This window comes from Athene noctua, chromosome 1 (genome assembly GCF_965140245.1).
Source record: "Athene noctua chromosome 1, bAthNoc1.hap1.1, whole genome shotgun sequence".
Classification (NCBI taxonomy): Eukaryota; Metazoa; Chordata; class Aves; order Strigiformes; family Strigidae; genus Athene; species Athene noctua.
In genome coordinates, this window is record NC_134037.1 from 263,013,528 (window position 1) to 263,037,647 (window position 24,120).

Sequence of the window (24,120 nt, forward strand, 5' to 3'; positions counted from 1 at the left end):
TGCATTTATGAGGGGAAGGGGGGGGGGGGTGTTCTGGATTTTTTTTTTCATCACCACCAGGTTTTTTTGTGCCCCTGGGACAGAGCTAACAATGTCCTTTACGTGGCCAGGACACCTCTCCAACCCCATCCACGCTGCCAAGGCCCCAGCTCACCCATCAACCTTCCCAGCCACCTTCTTCGTTTTTCACATCCCCAGCGAAAAATTTGCCGTCTTGGGGGAAAAGGGGTTATGGGCTGCAAATAGCAAGAGCTGACAAGCAATGCTGGAAAACTACGAGAAAGTCTGTTTGTAGGACAGTGCGTCACCGGAGCTCTTGGCAAGTTGGGAACAAGGTTTTCTGCTTCCCTGAGATGAGTTTCAAAGCAGAGGCTGGAGAAATCCATGGCAAAGGGAAGGATCTCACACTTGCCCCCCTGCTTTTTGCTGATTTATGCTGTTTTCCCCTAAAAAAAAAAAAAAAAAAAAGAGGAGGAGGAGGAGATGGAGGGAAGGGGATGAAGGATATAGGGGGGAGATGGAAGATGTGGAGGGGGGTGATAGAAGATGGGGGTGAAGGATGAGGGGGGGTGAAGGGTGGGGTGAGGGGTGAAGGATGAGGGAGGGGTGAAGGATGAGGGGGGATGAAGGATGCAGGGGGGATGAAGGATGTGAGGGGTATGTGAAGGATGCAGAGGCGTGAAGGATGAGAGGGGGTGTGAAGGATTTGGGGAGGTGAAGGATGCAGGGGGGTGAAGGATGCGGGGGGGCGTGGAGAATGAAGGATGTGGGGGGTGAAGGATGAGGGGGGGTGAAGGATGAGGGGGGGTGAAGGATGAGGGGGAGATGCTTGGCCTAGGAGCAGGAGGGCAGCTCTGAGGCCACCTTCTTCTCCCCCTCAAAAATGAAAAATTAAATTTAAAAAAAAAAAAAAAAAGAGGGCAAAATCTCCAACCATCCCCCTCTGCGGGAGGAAACCACGCCTCCGGGGAGGAAAGTTTATTTGAATGCAACAAATAAAAAAGCAGGGGGTGAGGGAGGAGGAAAAGCCAAAAAAAAAAAAAAAAAAAGGAGAGAGAAAACAAAGCGGGAGGGATGAAGCCCGCTGGCAGCCCGGAGGAGGAGCGGGGCCGGGCGGTGCCTGCGGCGGGGCCGGGGCCGGGGCCGGGGCGCGGCGGGGCCGGGGCCGGGGGGCGGGCGGAGGCGGCGGCGGCGGGGGGGGGCAGACAATGGCGGAGGGGGGCAGCGGTCGGGGGGTAGCGGCGGGTCGGTGGCTCCTGCCCGCCTCCTCCCCGCCTTCCTCCTCCTCCTCCTCCTCCTCCTCCTCCTCCTTCTTCTTCCCGGGTAGGAAAGTTTCAGCGTCGATCGCGGAGCAACTACCGGGCCGGGCTTTTGGCAGCCTGGCCCCTTCGGTACGGCAGCTTTCGCTTCGTTTTACCGAGCCGGAGCCAACGGGCCCGGTTCATGCCGGGGCTCCACCACCGTCCCCGGCTCCACCGCCGCCACCGCCGCCGCCGTCGTCGCCGCCGGGCCCGGGGTTAAACGCGGAGCCGCCGCGTTGGCCCAGCGTCCCGGCGATGCGGAAACTCTTCGGGGAAAGCTGCCGGCAACCGACGGGGGGAACCGGCAACGGGACCGGGAATGGGAGCGGGATGGGAAGCGGCAGCGGCACTGGGAGCGGGAGCGGTCGGGGAGCTCCACCGCCGCCTCCACCCCGCAGCCGCGTCCCGCACCCGGCGCTCCGTTCTCCCCGCGGAGCTCCGCCGGAGCCCGGCCCGCATTCCTGGCATAACTCGGCTCGACCGCAACCACCCTCCTCCTCCCCATCACCCCGCTCCAACGGGGAGGATGAAGCAACGGCGTCCCGGTCTCCCCGCGCTTCGTCGGGCAGCGAAGGCGAAGGGCAAAGCGGTGCCCACCGTCACCGCGCCGCCCGCAAGAAGAAGCAGGAGAGCGGTGGTTGGGAGAGCCCGGCCGAGGGTGGCGAGGCAGAGGCCGAAGGCTGCGCGAGGGTGGTCCCCCGTCACCCGTTGCCCGTGGTGGCCCGAGTCTCCAAGGTGAACATCCTGCCCTTCGGCAGCCCCGGCGGGTCGCGGAGCGGCAGCCGTTATTCCAGCACGGAGACGCTGAAGGAAGAGGAACAGTTTGGGATCTGTTGGCCCAACCAAGGACGGACTCTCCAGGCGGGTTACGGCATCTATCGATCACCCAGTTTCGGGACGAGCGATGGCCTGGCGTGGGGACAGCCGGCGGTCCGTGTCCGGCCCAAGCTGCCGCAGGGCACGGCCAAGGCGAAACCGGACTTTGGCAGTGAGAGCCTGCACCAACCGGGGCTGGAAGGGGAGCGGGCCAAGCACTGCAAGTCCTTGTCCAACCCCGACATCGCCACCGAGACCCTGACACTCCTCAGCTTCCTCAAATCAGACCTCTCAGAGCTGAAGGTCAAGAAGAAAGGGGTGAGGATTGGCCTTGATGCGGGTTCCGATGGCTGCTCCGGTATCACCAACCCCTCCTCGGGCAGTCGTGGTGCCGCTCAGCCCCCCAGTCGCTGGGCGCCGGGCGAGCGGCCAACGCTCAAGGACTTGACAGCCACTTTGCGTCGTGCCAAGTCCTTCACCTGCTCCGAAAAATCGGGGACGCGGCGGCTTTTCCTACAGAGCACCATGAAGCAGAGCTCCTCTGAGCTCCTCCTGGCCACCACCGACAGCCGGGACCGGGTGGCTTTGGATGGGGGACAGCGGGGGGATGAGGTTGCGCTCCCCATGGTCATCCAGGACCAGTACATCCAGGAGGCGAGGCAGGTCTTTGAGAAGATCAGCAGGATGGGTTCCCAGCAGGACTACGGCTTCACGGCCGAGCAGAATGACAGCGGAAGTGTGGAGGGCGCCGAGGTAGTGGCACCGACGGGGACGACGGACACGACCCTTCGGGGACGAGCGGAGAGCACGCGGCGTTTGAAGGAAGCGGAGTCGGAGGAGAACCTCACTCGCAGGAAATCCGTGGAGGAACTGTCAGGTCACGAGTCGAGCGTGACGGACGAGGGCATCGTCACGGAGCTGGAGCCCGTGGGGATGCCCTTCCAAGACCTGCATGAAGCCGTGGACTCCTGGACGCTGCCCAACGCCGGACTGGCAGCCAGTGACCCTGAAACGCCACTGCTTGCCCACCCGGCAGCAGTGGTTGAAGATCTTCCAGGCGGCAAATCCGAGACACCGAGCACCCCCGGCAGCTTGCGCCGCCGCCGTAAGTTCCCCTCGGCGGGTGCCAATGGGCTGGAGGGTGGCACTGAGGGTGGCACCGAGCCCTACCGCTCCCTGAGCGACCCCATGCCCCACCGGAGATGCTCGGTGGCGGAGGAGACGAAGAATTTCTCCGTTGACAGCAACCTCCTGGGCTCGTTGAGCGCCAAGGCAGGCATCCCCCAACCCGCCGCCATTGCAGGCAGCGCAGGCAGCGCGGGCAGCGACCTGTCGCTCAGCAGCGATGGGCCACGGGACTACAGCAGCCTCATCCGAACCATTGTCAGCCAGCCCGGTGCCATGGCTAAGCTCATTGATGAGAAAGGCAACGGCAAGACCATCAAGAAGAAGTCTCTGAGCGACCCCAGCCGCCGCGGTGAGCTGCCAGCCGGCGCCTTCGAAGGTCCCGGGGAGGCCATCAGCGAGCTGGAGCCCAGCATCCCACCGTCCAGCAGCGAGCCCATCCTCTCGGCACAACCAGCAGTGCCGGGCCCCAGCCGTGGCTACGGCTTTGACCCCAAGTTGGCCGACGTGTTGTCCCCTCGCATCGCCCGGCGCAGCTCCAAGAAGCGCTCCAACCGCGCAGCTCACCAGGAAAACCAACCGCCACCAGCGCCTGCCATCCTCGCCAAGAGCCGCCCGGCCACCAAGCACATCCGTCACACCAGCGAGCCTGCCACCTTCGTCCCCATCACCGTCCCCGAGCCGCTTGTCCCCTCCGGCCACCACAGCCACCTCCCCGTGCCGGCTGCCGGCCGCTCACCTGGCAAATCCTTCCCGACCCTCCAACCTCCTTCGCTGGAGGATGTCACCAAGCGGTACATGCTGGCCCTCAACTCAGGTGACACGTCCCCCGGTCCCGGGGATGGACCCCGCTCTCCACCCGCTGCCCCACCGCCTCGGCTGCCCCGGTGCCCGCGGCCACCTGACGAACATGGCCCCAGGACCAAGCCGCAGGTGGTAAGTGCCCATCCATCCTAAAAACACCTTCGTTTCATGGGGTACGTGACCCCTCCAAAGCACTGGTAGCTTTGGGGGTCCCTCACATGTCCCTTGTTGGGGACAAATTCCCATCCACAGATGCGCTGTTGGATGGCCAAGAGCCTTCCCAGCCCTTTCTGGTGGTCCCAGGGGGATGAGGTCTTGTTTGTAGGAGCAACTCCCCCCTATAAAAGGTGATTTTTGGATGGGAAGAAGCAGTTTTCAGGTTAAATAGCACCAAATTTTGGTGGAAGGCGGTTTTCTATATATGATAGGCTATATTTATATATAGCATCTCCCAGCAATGCTATATAAGGTCCCCATAAACGAGTGTGCTCTTGGCTGGACTCAAGACACTGAACCAAAAATTGCCTTTTCCTTGGTAGGAAGGGCTTAATTGGTCCTTTTGCTTGGGATTTCCCATGTCATACTCCTTATTGAGCAAATCAGCATTTTCCTCCCCAAAAAATCGCCATCCTTCTGCCCGGGACCACGGGCTTTGCCGTGCTGGTGACATGGGAAAAAGAGGGAAAAATAATCTTGCGCATGCACTGAAGTTTTTCTCGATGGGTAAAGTTTTATCCTAGTGCTGCTTGGGGGATGGACAGGCACTTTGCTTGTCCTGAAGCGCGGCCGCCTGCTTTGGGATCTTCCCTGGGGTGCGTTTTCAGCTTTGTCAGCCCCTCGGCTGTTGTTTGAAGATGGACTTGGGTTCCCATCGCTCCGGGTGTTTGTGCTGGGAAGAGCTTGGAAACGCCACCTCCTCCTGCGGCACAGCAGTGCCGGCACCCACGGGGCTTTTAATAGCTCCGGGCGAAGCCCAGAAATACCCGTTCCCGTGGGGGATGAGCCGAGAGCTCGCGGGAACGGGGCTGGCAGGGCTCTCTCGCCCTCCTTTGATGCCGATTTAAGAGGACGGGCTGGACCGTTCCCTTCCAACAGCCGCCAGCAGCCAAGCGTGAAGTCCCGGGGGCTGAGCCCAGCGGTGTAACCCTTGCTGGCCGGGGCAGAGCTGCGTGGAGCTGGTGGTTTGGTTGTTTGGTTTTTTTTTCTTTGCACGCTCCCAAAATTCAAATCCCTGCGGCATCATTCCCCCAGGACACTCACTTGGGGTCAGGCATGCCCACAGCGTTATTCCCTTGAAGATATTATCTTGGGGTCCGGCATCCCTGCAACATCCTCCCCCCAGGATACTCTCGTGGGATCCAGCATCCCACAGCATCATTCCCCCAGGATATTCTCTTGGGGTCCATCATCCCTACAACGTCATTCCCCCCGGATAACTCCCCTGAGGTCTGGCATCCCTGCAGTATTATTCCCCCAAGATATTCTCCTGGGGGGCTCTGCCCCCCATCCAGCTCCTTCTCCAACTGTTGTCTCCATCACCGGTGGTGGCTGAGAACTGGGAGCTCTTGGCTCCTGCGTAAAACATCCTTGGAAATAATTTGGGGTGAATTTTGCAGCATTTTTTCCCGATGTACTAGTTTAGAGTGAGGTGCTTTGTTCTCTCTGACCTCGGGATGAAAAGTGCTACTGAAGCATCGAGCGTTATAATTGAGCAGGGTAACGAGGAACCTCCCGTGGCTGTGGCTGGCAGCACCTTGGGGACATCGGCAGGTCCCCAGGATGAGGCAGTGCACCTGGCGGCATTTATTTATAAAGAACTATCTCTCACTAAATTATTGATATGTTAGGTTTATAAAATATACGGTTTATATTAATAATTTATGAAGAGATAGTTCTTAATCAGGCAGCTCCCCGCAGTGCCCCAGGGATGGTGCCTACCCCGGGATGGCCCCGGTATCAGGGATGCTCCGCTGACCCCTCACCCCAATACACCCCCCAACCCTGGTCACTTTGGGATCATTTTGGGTGGATTTTTACCAACTCCAGCACTGGGTTCTGGCAGCCCAGTTTGGCCGAGCATCATCTCGGGGACACGAGCCACCCCGCAGAGCTGGACCCCAGGGATGCTGCTCCTCACCTTGTTTGAACCCTCTGGCCTGGGCGAAGAGGGTGCGAATTTTCCCTTTTAAGGGCAACGCCGCAGCTGTATCTTCAAATCTCTCTCCTGCCTTTGAATTTCTTTGTGCTGCAGCCATAACATAACTGAAAACAGGATTTTTATTTCTCTTTTTGATTTATTTTATAGTGGAGCTGGGATGTTTTATTTCAGATGGCACCAGCCTTGGCTGGGAGGGGGGGGCGGAGGGGGACCAAGCCCTGCAAGAGAGTTGCTTTAATTACAGGCGAGAGCATCGAGGACCGGATATAACTTGGCACCGGGACGGCTGGCTGGGAGCAGAGATTTACGTGCTCCCTGATTGACGGCAAAGAAATAAGCTTTATTTTTTATTTATTTTTTTTTCCCCCTCCCTATTTCAATGGAGAGGGCTGGCGTCGCAAGGTCGGGCGTCTGCTTGCGGAAATGGTCATCGCTGCTTGGGGATTTTGGGGTGTGGGAGCATCTGTCCCGCATCCTGGTGATGGTCCGTCCATCCTGGTGTCCATTTCCAGCAGCTGATGCTGGGAAAAGATTAATAATGGGGTCTGGCAAGTGTGTGGCGATGCTCCCCAAAAATATTCTCTCCCAAGATATATCTTGTTCCCCCAACATATTCTCTTGGGGTTGGGTATGCTTGCAGCATTATCCCCCCAAGATATTCTGCTGGGATCCAACATCCCTTCAGCATTATCCCCCCCAAATATTCTCCTAGAACCCAGCATCCCTGCAGCATTTTCTCCCCAGGATACTCTTCTGGGACACAACATCTCTTCAGCATCATTCCCCCAAGATATTCTCCTGGGACCCAGCATCCCTTCATCATTATCCCCCCAAAATACCCTGCTGGGATCCAAAATCCCTGCAGCATCATCCCCCCTAGATATTTCCCCAGCGCCCCTGGTTTGGCAGTGGCTTTGGCAGAGGTGAGCCGTGCCGTGCCGGCTGTTTGCTGGGCTCGGCCGCCCGCCGTGTCCCGGCTGGGGGAGATAACGTGCTGTTCTCCCTTGGCGGCAGGACTGTTTGTCCTGGGTGCTTTCCAGTGATCCTCCGTGGGGCTGGAACCGGCCAAGCTGTCCTGGGTGCAGAATAGCTCCTTCACCCCATGTCTGATGTCGGGCACGAGGCTTTTAATTCCCCAGGAGCCGTTAGCAGCATGTCCCACTCCGGCACACAGCACGGGGGCTGCGGGAAGAAAAGATGCTTTCAGGAAAGAAAGAAAAAAACCAACCCAAAACCTCAAGATAGAGAAGTTTTTCTGCCTCCAGCATCCCATGAACTACTGGGATGGTCAGCACACACGTGCACACCCATGGACACACGTGTGCAGCAGCCCGGTACCAAGCAAGGGTGTATTTGGGGTGGAGTTGGGGTCCAGTTGCTGCTCGGTGAAGGTGTGAGTGGGATGCCAGGCTGGCAACCCCTTGGATCCTTCTTTCCCCCCTGGCTGAATCCATCACGGGATGGAAAATTAGGTACGTTTGCTGCCATGCTCTGTTTGTTGACTTAGCAGCAGTCGGATTAAACAGGAAAATATTGATTTAAATATAGCACCTCGCGGGAGCGGAGGAGTCGTGGGAACGTGGTCCCCGGCGCCCCGGCCGCTGCCTTCCCCACCTGCTGCTCCTCGAGCAGGGCGGCCGCACCCCGAAAAAGTCATCAGGGATAGAGGGGGATCCCCGGAGGGAAACATCGGGGTCACGTTCCCAGGGATGCTTGCGTAAAACCCCTCCATCCCTACTGAGCATCCTCCCTCCGAGCTCGCTCCGGTGTGGCTCAGCCTCCAGAAGCTCGTCCTCGGTTTGGGGACAGCTCAAGGGCTGGATCTGTGCACCGGCCGTATATTCCTTGGCCAAAGTTTGGCATCTTTGGCCCTATTTATCCCTCTGTTCCCTTTCCGTAAATCTCCATAGAAACCAGGTTTTGGGCCACGGCTGGGAGTTTTCTCATTTTTTTGGCGTTCCTGGAAATCTATAATTAAAGCCGCTGCGGGAGGAGGATGGGGATGGGTAAATCTTGGCTTTCGTCTCCCAGTGCCTGCACCGATAGTTTACCTGGATTTTGCACCCCTGGCTCCGCCGTGCTCAGAGAAACGCTGGGGTGGGGGGAAACTGAGGCGCGTAGGCAGCCCCCACTGCCCTTCGGAGGGAGGTTTGGAGCTTGGATGGAGTGAGGAGAAGTTGGCCAGGACAGGGGGGGGACACCCACAAGTGATGCTACCCATAAGTGGCTCAGACTGACGCTGGGGCTACCGGCATGCGGCCAGCCAATATGGCTGGGGGGTGAACCAGCCCAGATCCCCTTAACTCTGCCCATTTTTGCCCCTTCCCTTCCTCAGTACCCAAATCCCCTTAACTCTGACCATTTTTTACTCTTTCTCAGTGCCCAAATCCCCTTAAATCTGCCCATTTTTGCCCCTTTCTTTCCCCAATGCTCAAATCCCCTTAACTCTGCCCATTTTTGCCCCTTCCCTTTCTCGGTGCCCAAATCCCCTTAACTCTGACCATTTTTTACTCTTTCCCAGTTCTAAAATCCCCTGAAGTCTGCCCATTTTTGCCCCTTTCTTTCCCCAATGCCCAAATCCCCTTAACTCTGCCCATTTTTGCCCCTTCCCTTCCCCACTGGCAGGGTTTTGCACACGCCTGGGTGACACCGAGGACATGTCTGGTGTCACCCAGAGCCACCTCTCTCACTCAGTGTCCCTTGTCTCCAGTGCCTGCCCCCGCTTTAATTAAAATCCTCTAATTAATTAGGCAGAAACTCCAACAGAGGAGATGGACCAGCTGGGGTACACATCCTTTGAGCCCAAACACCCCGGGCTAGCACCCTGTGGGTGGGCGCTGCCCTGGGACGGTGGTCACGGGGCAGGATCTGGCCCCGGAACGAGAGGGTTAGCGCTGGGCTGAGCTGGGTGCCGGGGGCTGGCCTTGGCCCGTGGCCACCTGGCCCAAAGGTCAGGCTCTTGGCAGGATGCTGGGACTGCAGCGAGAGTGGGAGGCTGGGACGGGCTCGGCGTGTGCTCCGCTTCCAGCCTGCGGAGAAACCCGTGGCCCTGCGCAGGTGCTGGGGTGTAGGGGTGCACGGGGTGTGTGGGGGGTTCCTGATCCAGGGGTGCACACGCAGGTGTGTATGAAGAGGTCCTTAGTGCAGGGGTGTACGTGCAAGGGTGCATGGATTTGTCCTTGGTGCAGGGCTGCATATGCGGGAGGTTCCTGGTGCAGGGGTGCACATGCAGGGGTGCACGGGGACATCCCTGGTGCAGGGGTGCACATGCAGGGGTACATGGGGACATCCTTGGTGCAGGGGTGCACATGCAGGGGTGCACGGGGACATCCCTGGTGCAGGGGTGCACCTGTGGAGGTACAGGGACAGATCCGGGGTGCTCTGTGTGCAGGGGTGCGCAGAGACGTCGATGCTCCTGGTGCACGCACAGGGATGGTGCAGGGCTGCACCGTCCATTGCACGGGCCGCTCTGCATTTCTGGGCAGCCTGCCTGCACCCTGCCTGCACCCTGCCTGCACCCTGCCTGCACCCTGCCTGCATGCATGCGCGGGGCTTCGTGCCCGGGCTTTTCCGTGAAAAATCGCACACATCTGAAGCTTCTGCGTGGAGGAGGTGGCCTCCATCTCCGATCTGCTCTTGCAGGGGAAGCAGCAGGTTGGCGTCTCCGAGGTGTGCACCTGCGTCGTTGGTACCATCCAGCTGGGATGGAGGTTTAAAGCTTCCCTGGTCTTGCTGCGGTGTTAGTCCGTTGTTGCAAGGGTTACGGGATTTAGAGCCTTTCCCAGGGATATTTCCTAACCCGGAGAGGTTCCCCGCAGATGCTGATCATGATGAGAGGGACCAGAGAGGTGACATGCCGTGGTGTCCCCTTGCTGGGACTTCGTTGCTGAGCTCCATCACCCACACAGTACAGGCAGGTCCTGACGGGGCAGTTCCTGCAGCTTCAGAGCTGCCGCAGGGAATTCTCTTAAATTCAGGATGGAGAAGGTGGTGCCGTCTCACAAAGGGAAGATGGAGCAGGGCAGCACTGGGGCTTGGGCTGTACAGTTTCTTTCCCTTCTCCCAGGGCTTTCCCCTGGAAAGTGGGAGAGGAGACTCCCTTCCCTCCAGCATCCATCCATCCATCCATCCATCATCAATCCATCATCCATCCATCCATCCATCCATCCATCCATTCATCCATCCATCATCCATCCATCATCCATCCATCCATCCATCCATCCATACATACATCATCAATCCATCATCCATCCATCCATCCATCCATCCATCATCAATCCATCATCCATCCATCCATCCATTCATTCATCCATCCATTCATCCATCCATCATCCATCCATCCATCATCCATCCATCCATCCATCATCCATCCATCCATCCATCCATCCATCCATCCATCCATCCATCATCAATCCATCATCCATCCATCCATCCATCCATCCATTCATCCATCCATTCATCCATCCATCATCCATCCATCCATCATCCATCCATCCATCCATCCATCATCCATCATCCATCCATCCATCCATCTATCATCCATACATACATACATACATCATCCATCATCCGTCCATTATCCATCCATCATGCATCCATCATCCATCAATCCTTCCATCCATCCATCCATCCATCCATCCATCCATCCATCCATCTCCTCCCCTCTCCTCCCATCTCCGTCCATCTCCCATCTCCATCCAGCCATCCATTTCCACCGATCTCCATCCATCTCCATCCCCCCCACCCAACCATCCCCCTCCACCTATCTCCACCACTCATCCCCACCACCCATCCAAGACAACAGGCCCCACTAGATATCTAGACATGATTTTGAGAGTGGACATGGTCCACCTTCCAGAACATCTCCTCCTGAAGGCATCGAGCCTAGCTTGCACAGACAGAACCCACTGAAGTGTTTTCCACCATGGTGATTCCAAGCCAGGATGTGTCCAGGGAAGAAAAATCAGCCACTTCCACCCCCTCTCCTTCGATGTGGCTCTTTCTACTCGGATGGTCAGTCCCGGTGGGGCTGTTTCTCTGGTCTCCCTCGGTTTCCATGGAGAGGATGGGTGAGGAATTTCAAAGGGAATGGCTCCAGTAAATGAACTCTTCTCTAAAAATAGCGTGTTTGCTTTTGGGTCTTTGGGAACTGCAGCCCGGCCAATAGGAGGGAGAATGAAAATCAGCATCTGGGTAAAAATATTCCAGTAACTCACTCTTCATGCAAACTCCAGTGAGAGCTGCTCAGCTTCCGGGGAACGAGGGGCTGGTCCCAGTCGGCCCAGTTCCTGCCCACACTGGTACCAGTTGCTCTGTGAGCACCATTCCTGGTTCCAGATGGGGGTTGTCCCCAAGCTGCGTGTCCGCCTGTGCCTTATATAGATTATTTTCAGTTGAATGCCTTTAATTTGAGGGGTAGAAGGGTTGATGGCAGGAACATGCTGGGCTTGTGTGAGCCCCATGTCCTGTGGTGTCCCAGAGCCCCTGGGCACGTCCCTTTTTGGGAACCAGGGGATGGCCACCACCACCTTCCACTGCACCGATGACATCCAAGACACCAACGCACCCCACTAGGACATCTCTGCGTGGATATGCCAGGGAAGGACCTCTGTGGTAGTGTCCACCATCAGGTTTCTTCTGGAGGAGCCACCATCCCAGTGTGGGAATGGCCACCACCAGGTCCCCTCGGAGAAGTCACCATCCCAGTGGGGGGACGGTCACCACCAGGTCCCCCCTGGAGAACCCACCATCCTGACCTGGGGACGGCCACCACCAGGTTCTCTCTGGAGAATCCACCATCCTGACCTGGGGACGGCCACCACCAGGTTCTCTCTGGAGAATCCACCATCCCAACAAGGGGACACGAGCATCCTCTCATGGTTCCTGGGGCTGGAGAACATTTCCTTGGCGGTGCCGTGAAGTTGCTATTTGTGACTGCCTGTTCCCGAGCCCTCCGGTACTCTCCAAAAAAAACAAGAAGGGAGTTGTTTGCATGGGAAGATTGGCATCTCCAAGCCCGGGATATGGTTTCCTGCTTTTTTTAGCTGGAGTAGCAGCAGACTCGTCAGCCTGCCCTGATTTGGCATCCTTCTTCTTGCTTTTTTTTTTTTTTTTTTTGGAAGGGTTTCATCCTGACCCCTCGGCAGAAAAGCCGTTACTAGCAGTAGGGGATCGGTTTTGGTGCGGGTTTTTTTTTTTTTTTTGGTTGCCCAAAACCCTGGTGAGATGGGATGTAGATGGCTCAGAGCCTCAGTAAGCGGAGAGGGGACTCATCCCTTGGTCGTCGGAACCCAACACAGGTCAGTAGATGCTGAAACGCCCTTTTTTCACACCCCACCCCACCCCCCCAGGGTGCCGCTGTGACAATGACATGGCAGGGAAGGCGTCACCTCTCGCCTCGCTGGGATGTGACGTGGGATGTGGGCGTTCCTGTGGTGTGTCCCCCCACCCCCACCAGCTCCCTGCCACCCTGGTCACAGCTCTGCTGGGTGAGGGGAGCCGTCGAGTGTGGGGTGCTGTGGGGCTGGTGTCCGTGGGGCATGGGTGACACAGGGGATGGGGGCTGGCGTGGGCAGAAAGCTGGTCTTCTCCTTGTGGTTGCACCCAGGCTGCTGCCAAGGGCATCGATCCAGGTGCAGGGGGCATGAAAAGGGTGGGGGTAGGGACACGGCACCGACTGTTTGGGGCTCCTGGCGCCTGTATGTCCATCAGCTCCTGAGTGTCCATCAGCTCCGGGGTGCCCATGGACTCCTGGTACCTGTCGGCTTCTGGGTGCCCGTCAGCTCCTGGGTGTCCATTATCTCCTGGGTGCCTGTGGATTTGTGGGTGCCCATGGACTCCTGGTACCTGTTGGATCCTGGGAATCCATCAACCCCTCATGCACTCTGGAGCCCATCGGCTGCCGGGTGCCCATGAACTCCTGGGTACCTGTTGGCTCCTGGGTGCCCGTCAGTTCTTGGGGTGTCTGTCAGCTCCCCGTTGCATGCGGATTCGTGGGTGTCCGTGGACTCCTGGCAGCTGTTGGATGGTGGCCATCCATCAGTTCTTGGGTGCCCATGGACTCTGGATTCCCATAAACTCCTGGGTATCTGTCAGCCCCTTTGTGCTTGTTGATCCGTGGGTGCCCATGGACTCCTGGTACCTGTTAGATCCTGGGCATCTCTCAGCTCTGGGGTACCCATGGAATTTCCACTGGCTTCTGGGTGCCCATGGACTCCTGGGTGTGTGCCCAACAGCTCCTGAGTGCCCATAAGCTCCTTGGTGTTGCCAAGTCCTGGTGCTCATCAGCCCCTGAGTGCCCATGGACTCCAGAGTATCTCCTGGGCATTTGTCAGCTTCTGAGCATCCATCAACCCTTGGGTGCCCATTGGCACCTGGATACCTCTTGGCTTCTGGTGCCCGCGGAATTCTGAGTCCACACGGAGGCCTGGATGCCCATGGGCTCCTGGTGCCCATATGCTCCTGGTGCCCATCGGCTCCTGGGTGCCCAGTGGCTCCTGGATGTCTTTTAGATCTCAGGTGCCCATCAGCTCCTGGATGCCCTTTGGCTCTCAGGTGCCCATTGGCTCCTGTTGCCCATCATCTCCTCAGTGCCCAATGGCTGCTGAGTGCCCATCATCTCCTTGGTGTCCTTTGGCTCTTGGGTGCCCCTCAGCTCCTGATGCCCATCATCTTCTGGTGCCTATTGGCTCCTAGGTGCCCTTTGGCTCTCAGATGCCTGTTGGCTTCTGGCCCCCATCAGCTCCTGGGTGCCAATCACCTCCTGGTACCTAATGGCTCCTGGATGCCCATCACCTCCTGGGTGCCAGGCAGGTGTCCTTCTGAGTACCCCAAGTTTGCTTGCACCCCCCTTGCCTGGATCCATGCCCATGCCACCAGGCACCCAGGGCACGTCCCACCACAGTGGCGATGCCAAGGGGTGCCAGCATTGGGGACCCCTCTCCTCCCTGGCTTCCCTGTCCCCCCCGTAAATCCCAATAACATGCTTTGGGGTGCTGCGGGATGTGGGGTACAGCTTGTGCCAGCAGCGGAGGGTGCTGGGGGGGGGGGATCCAGGGATGCTGGATGAGTTGGGGGGCAGCGTTACCCCTTGCCCGGCGGGTACAGGGCCAAGCACGCTGGGAGGTGGTGGAGAAGGAGAGGGGGGGCGGGGGAGAAGAGCGCGGCTGACCTCAGCATCTGGAAAGCTGCGCTCTTGGGCCGCGGCCTGCGTGCCGAAAACCGGAGGCAAAAAAAACCTTCCATATTTGGTGAAAGCTGCTCTAGGGCTCGGCAAAAGCTGGCTGCAAACGGGGGGCCAGCAAGCCCCCCGCCGCGCCCTGGACCACGGCGCCACGAGTTTTGCAAGGGCTCTGCAAATGCGCCGGGGGATGGATGGTAGCTGAGAGGGGAGGGTGTGTGTAAATCGGGGTGAGCGTTGTGGATCGGGTGGGAGCGGGGCATGGGGAGGGGGGGACCCATGGGGTGCTGCTGGCAGCAGGGGGAGGGTGCCCTGAGATGCACCAGCATGACCTCGAGCTTTGTATTTTGGGGGGGGGAGGAAACCCCTCACACCCTGGCGCCTGTAAAGCAAACCCTGATTTCAAGTGAAAATCCCACGGGAAAAGCCCCGCGATGCATTTAGAGGATGAATTTTTGTTGCTTTGGGAAATGAGCCTCCCGCCGTCTCCCCACTCCCCATCCCACCAGCACCACTCCCGGCGCTGCCGCTCACTGGGACGCCACTGGGATGCCCGGTGTCCTTCCACCCTGCCCTGACAAAATTGCTCCGACTCCTTTATTTTTTATTTCTGGCTTTTTCTCACACTTAAAAAGCAAAATTACAGCCAGGCCGTGTCCTCCCAGGATGAATCACCGCAGCCGAGAAGTCAAAGGGAAAACAACCCAATTCTCAGTGCATCCGTTCGGGGCTGAAGTCGCCCTCCTCCTCCTTCTCTTCCTCATCTTCCTCCCCATCCCGGAGGTGGTCGTGCTGCCGGGTTTCTCCATGGGAGCATCCCTGAACAAATCAAGGCTTCTCTGTGAGCTGGGAGCCTGGGAAAAACCACGACCAAGGGAAAAGCAAACATCTCCAGCCCCAGGACTGTGAATAAACACGGGAGTATTATTAGTAACCGAAGCAAAGCTGAATCAGAGCTGCTGATTTATGCTTTTATTTCCTTTCAAGAAGTTATGCTTCAGAAAGCGGCTCTGACTTTTCTTACCCGTGGGAGAACAGCGAGTGGCTGGGCGGGGAGGGGATGCAGCCCCGGACGTGATGCTGTACGGCGTCGGCCTGGCTCAGGCACGACCCCTCTGCTGTGGCGCAGGTCCTCCTGTTCCCCTGGGATGCGGAAGGTGGTTTCTCCAGGACACGGGACCTGCTGGTCCCAAGGATGGAGGGGGCTGCCACCTGAGGGTGGGGTGACTGGTATTCAGGGCTGAGGAGACTGGTCCCAGGGATGGAGGTGGTTGGTACCCAAGGATGGGTCACATACCCTGGGAAGGAGGTGACTGGGACTCAGGGATGGAGGTGACTGGTACCCAGGGATGTGTGACTGTACCTAGGGATGGGTGACTGGTACCTAGGAATGGCAGTGACTGGTGTCAGTAGTGGAGATGACTGGTACTCAGGGATGGGCTGACTGGTACCCAGCAATGGAGGTGACTTGTGCCCAGGGATGGCAGTGACTGGTTCAAGGGATGGGGTAACATGCTTCAGGAAGGAGGTGACTGGTACTCAGGGATGGCAGTGACTGGTATCAGCAGTGGAGATGACTGGTACTCAGGGATGGGTTGACTGGTACCAAGGAGTGGAGGTAACTGGTGCTCAGGCATGGTGGTGACTGGTACCAGGGATGAGGTGACTGGTGCCCAGGGATGGAGGTGACTGGTGCCCAGAGATGTGTGACTGGTATCCAGGGATGGCAGTGGCTGGTATCAGTGGTGGAGATGACTGGTACTCAGGGATGGAAGTAACTGGTACCAGGAATGGAGGAGACTGGTACTCAGGGATGGCAGTGTCTGGCACCAGGAATGGAGGTGCCTGGTGGCCAGGGATGGAAGTAACTAGTACCAGGAATGGAGGTGACTTGTGGCCAGGGATGGCAGTGACTGGTGCTCAGGGATGGAGGTGACTGGTGCCCAGGGGTGGGGTGACATGCCCCAGAAAGGAGGTGACTGGTACTCAGGGATGGTGGTGGCCGGTACCAGGGATGGGGAGACTGGTGTCCAGCAATGGAGGTGACTGGTATCCAAGGGTGGGATGAGTGATGCCCAGGGATGTAGGAGACTGGTCATGGGGAAGGAGGTGGCTGGTACCGAGGGATGGAAGTGACTGGTACCAGGGATGCGGTGACGGGTACCCAGGGACAGGGAGGACTAGTACCAGGGATGGGAGCTACTGATGCCCAGAGATGGAGGTGACTGGTCCCCAGGGGTGCCAGGGGCTGGTGCCCAGGGACGGCAGCAGCTGGTACCCAGCAAAACAAAGTCTTTCCCTGGGTGGTGGCTGCCATCCCTCCACCCCTGTGCCACAGAGCTGTGGGGGACATAGGGGTGAGCATCATCTATCCCGAATCAAAAGTTTGATGCCTACAAAACCCAGTCAAACCTCCTGTTTAAAAACATCTCGAGAGGAGATAATGTGATTTTTTTTCCAAACGATTTTCCTGCCAGAAACGGAGCGATTGAGGAAATACAGGATTGGATGTAATAGCATCATCCTGGTTTGGATGATGGTGCCGGCCAGGGGCTTTGCCGGCTGCGCGAGCAAATTTAACGTGTTGGGATGATGCCGTTCGCTGTGGAGGTGTTTTCTAATCGTGTTGGGATGGATCTAAGTGGCTCTGGTTTTATCTCCAAGCTTTTTTTTTTTTTTCCCATAGGTTTTGGTAGAAATAAAGGCAAGGGTGCATTAAATTTGTTGAGTTTGGGAATTTGCCATGCACTGTGGGCTACCCCGGGGCAGGGAACTGTCCCCATGGGCCAGTGATTCCCACTATGTCCCAGCTCCCTCTAGTGGGATTTACCCCCAGGAAGAAGCATCCAGGGAAAGTAAAGGTGCAGAAATCCCAGTTCCCCCCAGTTTCTTCCAAACTGGGAATGGGAATCTCCAGGAGGTGCTGAGATTCAGCCTGTTCCTAGCACAACCCTACTACAAGACCCTAGAGAATCCTCCCCCCAGCAGTGAGGAGCATCAGGAGCAGGCGGTGGGGACAAGCTATAACGGGAGAATAAAACAGCTTGCATTTATTTATTCTTAAAATTTTGGCACATTTTGGAGGGGTGGGAATAATTTTGCTCGAAGCAGGGTTAGCTCCTCCATCGGCAGCTGTGGGAAGGATGAGCTGAGAAGGCCCTGAGTGACAAATCCCACTCCTAAAATGGTCCAAAATGCTCCAGATTTTTCCTAAAGCTGGAATTTTTTTTGCCCCAAAGCAAGATCTCAGAGTCAGAATCCCTGCTCCAGCTCGCCCAGAGTAAGGCTGAGCCCTGCCACAACTCATTACACCGCCGGCCTCAGAGAAACTCTGCATGTTGTGGGTCGAGGAAGGGAATTTCGGGGTGAAACGGCATCTCTGGGGATACAGAGAGTCTCCCCTGCCATGGGATGTGATTTTAGCATCCCAGGCGGGTGGTGACAGCGCGTGTGACACCCACCCACGTGTCCCCGGCTGCGGTGACCCAGTTCCCGCCAGCAGCGGGATCGGGGAGGGGTCGGGGGAGGCCTCAGGGTTGGCTGCAAGCGGCGTCATTACATGCACCAATGTGTGCACAGTCTCAGCCTGCACTCGAGGGCCAGAGGTTGTTGTGAAGGCTGAGATTCCTCATGGATGTACATCCCTGCTCTCCCTTTTCCCCTAAAACCCCATTTTTCTTTTAAAAATGAAGTTTTTAGGACTTCCCTCCATGATGCCTCTTTGTTTGCAGGGGGTGGTGACAGGATACAATTTTTCAGGGTTGGGGTTTTTTTTTCAATATTTTAAGAATGTTTTAAAGTTCCCGGGGATGTTCAAGCCCCTCCTGCCTTGCTACACTCTGGTAGGGAAGAGCGAAATGATGGAATTTCACCCAAATTTTTAATTAAAAAATAAAATAGAGCAGCCTAGGAGAGCTCCCGTCCTTCAGTGGGAGGCCAGGGGGTTAAGGGGGGGTCATATTTCCAATTCTGGGGGAAAAAACTGGGGGAAAACCCCCTCTTTGAGTCCCCCAAATCCCCATTTCCAGATCTTCTCCATCTTTGGGTTTGGGGGAGCATCCCCCACCACCCTTTTCCCGGGAGGGTTTGGGCTTTTTTCGGGGGAGGAAACACCCTGGTTGCAAAACAACAAAAAAGGCTGATCCGAAAGGAAATCTAAAGGTGTTTACAAAGAGCCGCGCTGCTAAAAATAACCAGCTCATATTTTAGACGGCCCTAAAAATAGGCAGCGCTGTTGGAGTGGCCAAACACTCCCAGGAATTTCCTGTGGGCTGCGGGCCGCGCGCAGGGGGGTCCAGGCTCGGCGGCCGGCAGGGACGGCCGGCATCGCTCCGGCTTTTTTCTTTCCTGGGTGACGGGGAGATAACCTCCGCTGGGCCCCTCGCTGCACAGTGGGATCCAGCCTGGCTCCTTCCCTAAGTCTGGGCAGTGATGGTTTAACCCTTCTCCAACCCTCCGTCCTCCCTGATAATATCCGGAGATGTTGAGTGGGTTTTGAAACCTGTCGTCTCAACCTTAATAGTAGACACCGGAGAATCTACTTGCGAAGCTACATGCGGCTTTAAATGAAGGGATTGATTCCAGGGTGGTGTTTGGGGAGTGGGAACAACCCTCTGCAGATGGAGGGATCCCCCTGCTCGCCCCCGGGGGAGGGCTCAAGGGCGTTGCTGCGGGTGGAACGGCCCCCGGCCACCGTCACTGTCACGGCGTCTCACGCTGCAGCGTCACGGCTGTGCCTGGGGTTGCAGTTTAAATGAGGCAGCGACTGGGAGAGGGATGGGTTTGGGGTTGGGAGAGGGATGGGTTTGGGATTGGGAGAGGGATGGGTTTGGGACTGGGAGGGGAATGGGTTTGGGATTGGGAAAGGAATGGGTTTGGGATTGGGAGAGGGATGGGTATGGGATTGGGAGAGGGATGGGTTTGGGACTGGGAGGGGAATGGGTTTGGGATTGGGAAAGGAATGGGTTTGGGATTGGGAGAGGGATGGGTATGGGATTGGGAGAGGGATGGGTTTGGGACTGGGAGGGGAATGGGTTTGGGATTGGGAGAGGGATGGGTTTGGGACTGGGAGAGGGATGGGTTTGGGATTGGGAGAGGGATGGGTTTGGGACTGGGAGAGGGATGGGTTTGGGATTGGGAGAGGGATGGGTTTGGTACTGGGAGGGGAATGGGTTTGGGAGAGGGATGGGTTTGGGATTGGGAAAGGAAGGGGTTTGGGATTGCCGGCCAGGATTGGGGCAGGGACCGTGGCCCGGATGAGCCCAGAATCACGATGCAGAGGGACCCGGGGATTGCAAACCAAGGGGGTTGGGGGTTCCAGCCCAGGTTTGCCGTCGGGATGCGTCAGGGATTGCAACAGAAATGGGTCTGGGATTGCAACCCAGGTGGGCCTGAAGTTGCAGCACAGATGGGTCCGGGATTGCAACAGAAATGGGCCCAGGTTTGCAGCCCTGGTGGGTCTGGGATTGCAGCAAAAATGGGTCAGGGTTTGCAACTTGGGTGGGTTTAAAATGACAGTGCCCGTGGGTCTGGGATTGCAGCCCAGCTGGGCCCAGGTTTGCAGTCTGGGTGGGTGTGGGATTGCAGCAAAAATGGCTTGGGGATTGCCGCCCAGATGGGTCTAGAATTGCAATCTAGATGTGCCCTGGGTTTCAGCCTAAATAAACCCAGGATTGCAACACAAACGGGTCGGGGTTGCAACCCAGGTGGGTCTAAAATTACAACGCAGGTGGGCCTGGGACTGCAGCACAGATGGGCTGGGGATGGCAACCCAGGTGGGTCTAAAATTGCAGTGCAGAGGGACTCGGGTTTGCAAACCAAGGGGGCCTGGGGTTGAAACCCTGAGTGGCCCAGCACTGCAATCCCAGCGGGCACAGATGGGCCTGGGGTTGCCACCCCGCTGGGCCCAGGTTTGCAATCCGGATGGGTTGGGGATTGCAGCACAAGTGGGTCTGGATTTGCAGTCGGGGTGGGTCTAGAATAGCAATGCACATGGGCCCGGGGTCGCAGCCTAAGTGAGCCCAGGATTGCAGCCCAGATGGGTCGGGGTTGTGAACCAGATGGGCCCAGGACTGCAACAGAAATGGATCAGGGGATTGCAGCAGAAATGGGTCAGGGTGCAGCAGAAATGGGTCAGGGTGCAGCAGAAATGGGTCTGGGTGCAGCAGAAATGGGTCTGGGATTACGACTGGGATGGGTCTGGGGTTGCAACTCAGGTGAGTCTAAAATCGCAGTGCAGAAGGGCCTGAGGTTGCAACAGAAATGGGTTGGGAATTGCAACTGGGATGGGTCTAGAATTGCAGTGCAGATAGGCCCAGGGTTACAGCCTAAATAAACCCAGGATTGTAGCCCAAAGGGGTTGGGGTTCCAACCCAGACCGTCCTGGGGACGCAGCCCACATGGCTCTGGGACCGGACACCAGATGAACCTCAGGTTAGAACCTTCAGTGAGTCCAGGACTGCAGCCCAGCTGGGCCCAGCTTTGCAGCCCCATCAGCTCTGGGCTGGAACCCAGATGGGTCTGGGCTGGCAACCCAAATAAAACTGGGATTGCAGCAGAAATGGGTCTAGGGTCGGATCCCAGAAGAGCTCGGGACTGCAACCCAAACGGGTCTGGAATTGCCACCCAAATGGCTCCAGGGCTGCAACCCAGCCGGGTCCAGGATGGCGACAGAGCTGGCTCTGGGCTGGCGGTGGTGCTGCAGAAGGCGTTTCGAGGAGGCTCTGCCTTGCACACCCCCTCATTACCCCTAATGCAATTAGCGGTACCGGGTGCAGCGCAGGCACCCATCGTGCCTGTGCCGGGCGCTGTGAGTTGCCCCCCCGGTGTATTTAAGGCTGCTGCAGCTCCCCCTCTCATTATATGCACCGAGTTGGCCGTTCTCTGCCCCGCACGCTGGGGAGAGGGCTGGGGGGGGGGGGCAGGATGGGTGCACACCCCCCCTCCAGCCCCCTCCTCAGGGTGGGCTGCTCATCATCCTCGTTACCAAGAGGAAATTTGCTGTCTGCAATGGGAGGACGCAGCCCTGCTGCACGCCGTTGCTGTGGAAACGGGGTGAGCGGCTAATTAGATTTAATTAACGAAGCAGGAGGGGAGTGTTACAAATGGATCCGGGCAGGGCGTATCACCGGACAAGCAGGGGTGTGGGTGCTGAGGTGATGATGGGGGCAGCGAGGCGGGGGGGGAAGCAGGCTTGCTCTGTGCCTCAGTTTCCCTGGCTGCAAGGTTGGGAAGAGGGACTCGGTACGCAGGGCCCCCCCCCTGGTTAACGGAGATGGAGACCCCCCCAAGGATGCTGAGCACCCCAACCCAGCATCATCCGTCCACACCCCCCCCCCCAAAAAAAAAATCACATGCCGCAAGAAAGCATCACCCCCCCTCCCTCAAACACAGCATCCTCCTGGGGCAAAGCCTCTCCAGGAGCAGCCCCCGGCAGGATCCGGCCCTGCCTGCATCCCGCATCCGCGCGTGTGTGTGGGCACGGCTCTGCCTCCAGCTCCGATTGCTCTCGCCTGCCCGTGGTGCCTCGGTAGCACCCGGGGCCGGGGACCCGTGTGCCGCCACGGACGCAGGCGCACGCCCGCCGCACGCATCCTGCAACCGCTCTGCGGGAGGGCTTTTTTTTTTTTTTTTCATATATATATATATATATATACACACACACACACACAGAGAACCCTATCGATATAAATAGCTCCTCTATTTTATTTCCCTCATTGCTGCATCCCAGCGCAGCGTTCCAGCTAGTTTAAAGGGGCGACCTGGGGGTATATATATATATATATATCTCAAATATTTTTTATTCCTTGGGCCGCGTGGGACGGACCGACCCCCGGGACCCGCATGCTGCAGATGGTGAGGACTCTGGCGCAGTTCACCATCGCGCTGGAGGACATGCGAGACATCGGGGACGGCATCGACGCGGCCTTCGCTGCCTCCGGGCTCGGCGGGGCGGCCGAGGAGCTGCCGGAGAAGGGTTGCGGCAGTCGTGGGGGTACCGAGGTGATGCGAAAAAAGGGATGGGGTTGGGGAGGGGTGGGGGGGGGTCGTGGGGATGGTGATGAGGCGGGGGGGGTCTGGTGGGATGATGGAGGGGGGTTATATGGGGGGTGCATGGATGCGTCATGTTTGGACACGTGTGCGCCCAGCAGAACCTGGCACCTGCGGGGTCTGGACCGCGATTGCCGTGGCAACGGCGCCTCCATCCTCATCCTCAGCTCCCCCGGGGGTTCTACGGATCGTGGGGAGGGAGGAAAGCTTCCACTCGGAGAGGGTGATGGAGGGGCTGGAGCCATCACTGCCACCCCCCCCCAATGCTGATTTACACTGCGGAGGCGTCGGCTGATGGGGGAAATGCCCCGAGTCTCATCATGGCGGGGGTTGATCCCGAGGGTGCTGAGCATCTCAGGGGAGGCAGGATGAGGCCGGGGTGCGGCGGGGGCGTCTGCAGGGAGAGCAGATGGAGACCAAAGCAGCATCAGCCCCACGGGGGAGAGGCTTTGCCGGGGTAAGGGATGCAGTGGGGTGCATCCTGCCCGCGCCCGGGTACCGCGTCACCCTGCCAGGATGGTGCATTACCCCCTGCTCCTGCTCATCCCAGCAGGAGTTTCCCCCTGCCGGGATAATACCGCTGCTGTAACGGTGGAAAAAAAATCCCCTTGCCAACTGTTGGGCCTCATCCTGCGTCTCCCCGCTGCTGAAAATGCCCAGCTGCCAGTGCGGCGAGTGGTGCTGAGCCTGCTCAGGTCACAGGTCTGGCCCTTTGCTTTGCTCTGAGCTGGGACAGCTCCGGAAAATCCCGCGAGCATCATGTTGAGGTGGGGAACTACTGACTGTGTGAGGGTTGGGGAAACTGAGGCAGGGTGGGGGGAACAGGCGCTCTGTACCTCTAAAACCCATCCTCCAGTGGGTGCCTTTCAGCCCCTAATTATAACAAATTAATCCAGCAGTGAGCGTGTTAATAAACCTTCAGGCTGTAACGAAGTGGGGAGGTCTCAGCGGGTGTCCCTGAGGACTTCAGCATCGCCGTGTTTGGGGGAGGCAGATTTCCTGGGGGTACTTGGACCCGTCACCGTAATACTTGGCTCCGGGCAGTTTCCTCCTTGCTTGGCTGAAAAGGCTGATATCAACTTGGTTGGGCAAGTGGGGAAACTGAGGCACGGCTCTGTTCTCGAGCGGGGTCTGGCCAGGATCCCCCCACCGACATTGCTCCCTGAGGACCGCCAGGGAGATGGTTGCCCCCAGCCGTGGTGAGGATGGTTGGGCTAAAGCTTCCTCCTGCGCTTGCAGAGCGGCTTCACAGCACACGTGTCCCCACTGGGAGCACTGGGAGGGGACACACAACCCCACGCGGGCTCATTCCACAAGGAAATGGGGGGCCTGGGGGTTCGGTGGCTCTGGCAGCCCCCAGAGAGACAGCAGGTCAGGGGAACCTGGTCCCAGTGTGCTGTGGTGGCCAGGTGGGACATCCCTGCCCCCGGGGTTGTTGGGGTGCCCAAGCACTCAGGACCTTTGGAGGATCCTTTTCCTCAGGCATTTTGGGGCATCCCTGCACCCACAATGTTTGGGGTGTCCAAATGGGCCTTAGGGGTGTCCAAGCATCCAGGACCTTTGGGATGTCCCTGCACCCAGAGCTTGGGGTGTCCCTGAACCCAGGGTCTTAGGGGCATCCGAGCACCCAGGGCCTTTGGGGTGTCCCTGCACTCACAGCTTTGGGTATCCAAGTGTCCAGGGCCTTA

The 24,120-nt window shown here is 58.0% G+C and overlaps 1 protein-coding gene and 1 long non-coding RNA gene across 2 annotated transcripts in view; both read left to right on the forward strand.

Annotated features, from left to right (window-relative positions):
- Window positions 1–1,208: 1,208 nt before the first annotated feature.
- ARHGEF17 (Rho guanine nucleotide exchange factor 17) overlaps window positions 1,209–24,120 on the forward strand; it is a 36,525-nt gene continuing 13,613 nt past the window's right edge. The window contains exon 1 of the mRNA XM_074918921.1: window positions 1,209–4,178. Within this exon, the coding sequence (XP_074775022.1) occupies window positions 1,209–4,178 (2,970 nt within the window). The remainder of the gene's footprint in view (window positions 4,179–24,120) is intronic.
- On the forward strand, window positions 9,160–15,387 carry LOC141966354 (uncharacterized). The gene is made up of 2 exons (XR_012634581.1): window positions 9,160–9,261; window positions 15,049–15,387. It is a non-coding gene; the product is annotated as an uncharacterized LOC141966354 (long non-coding RNA).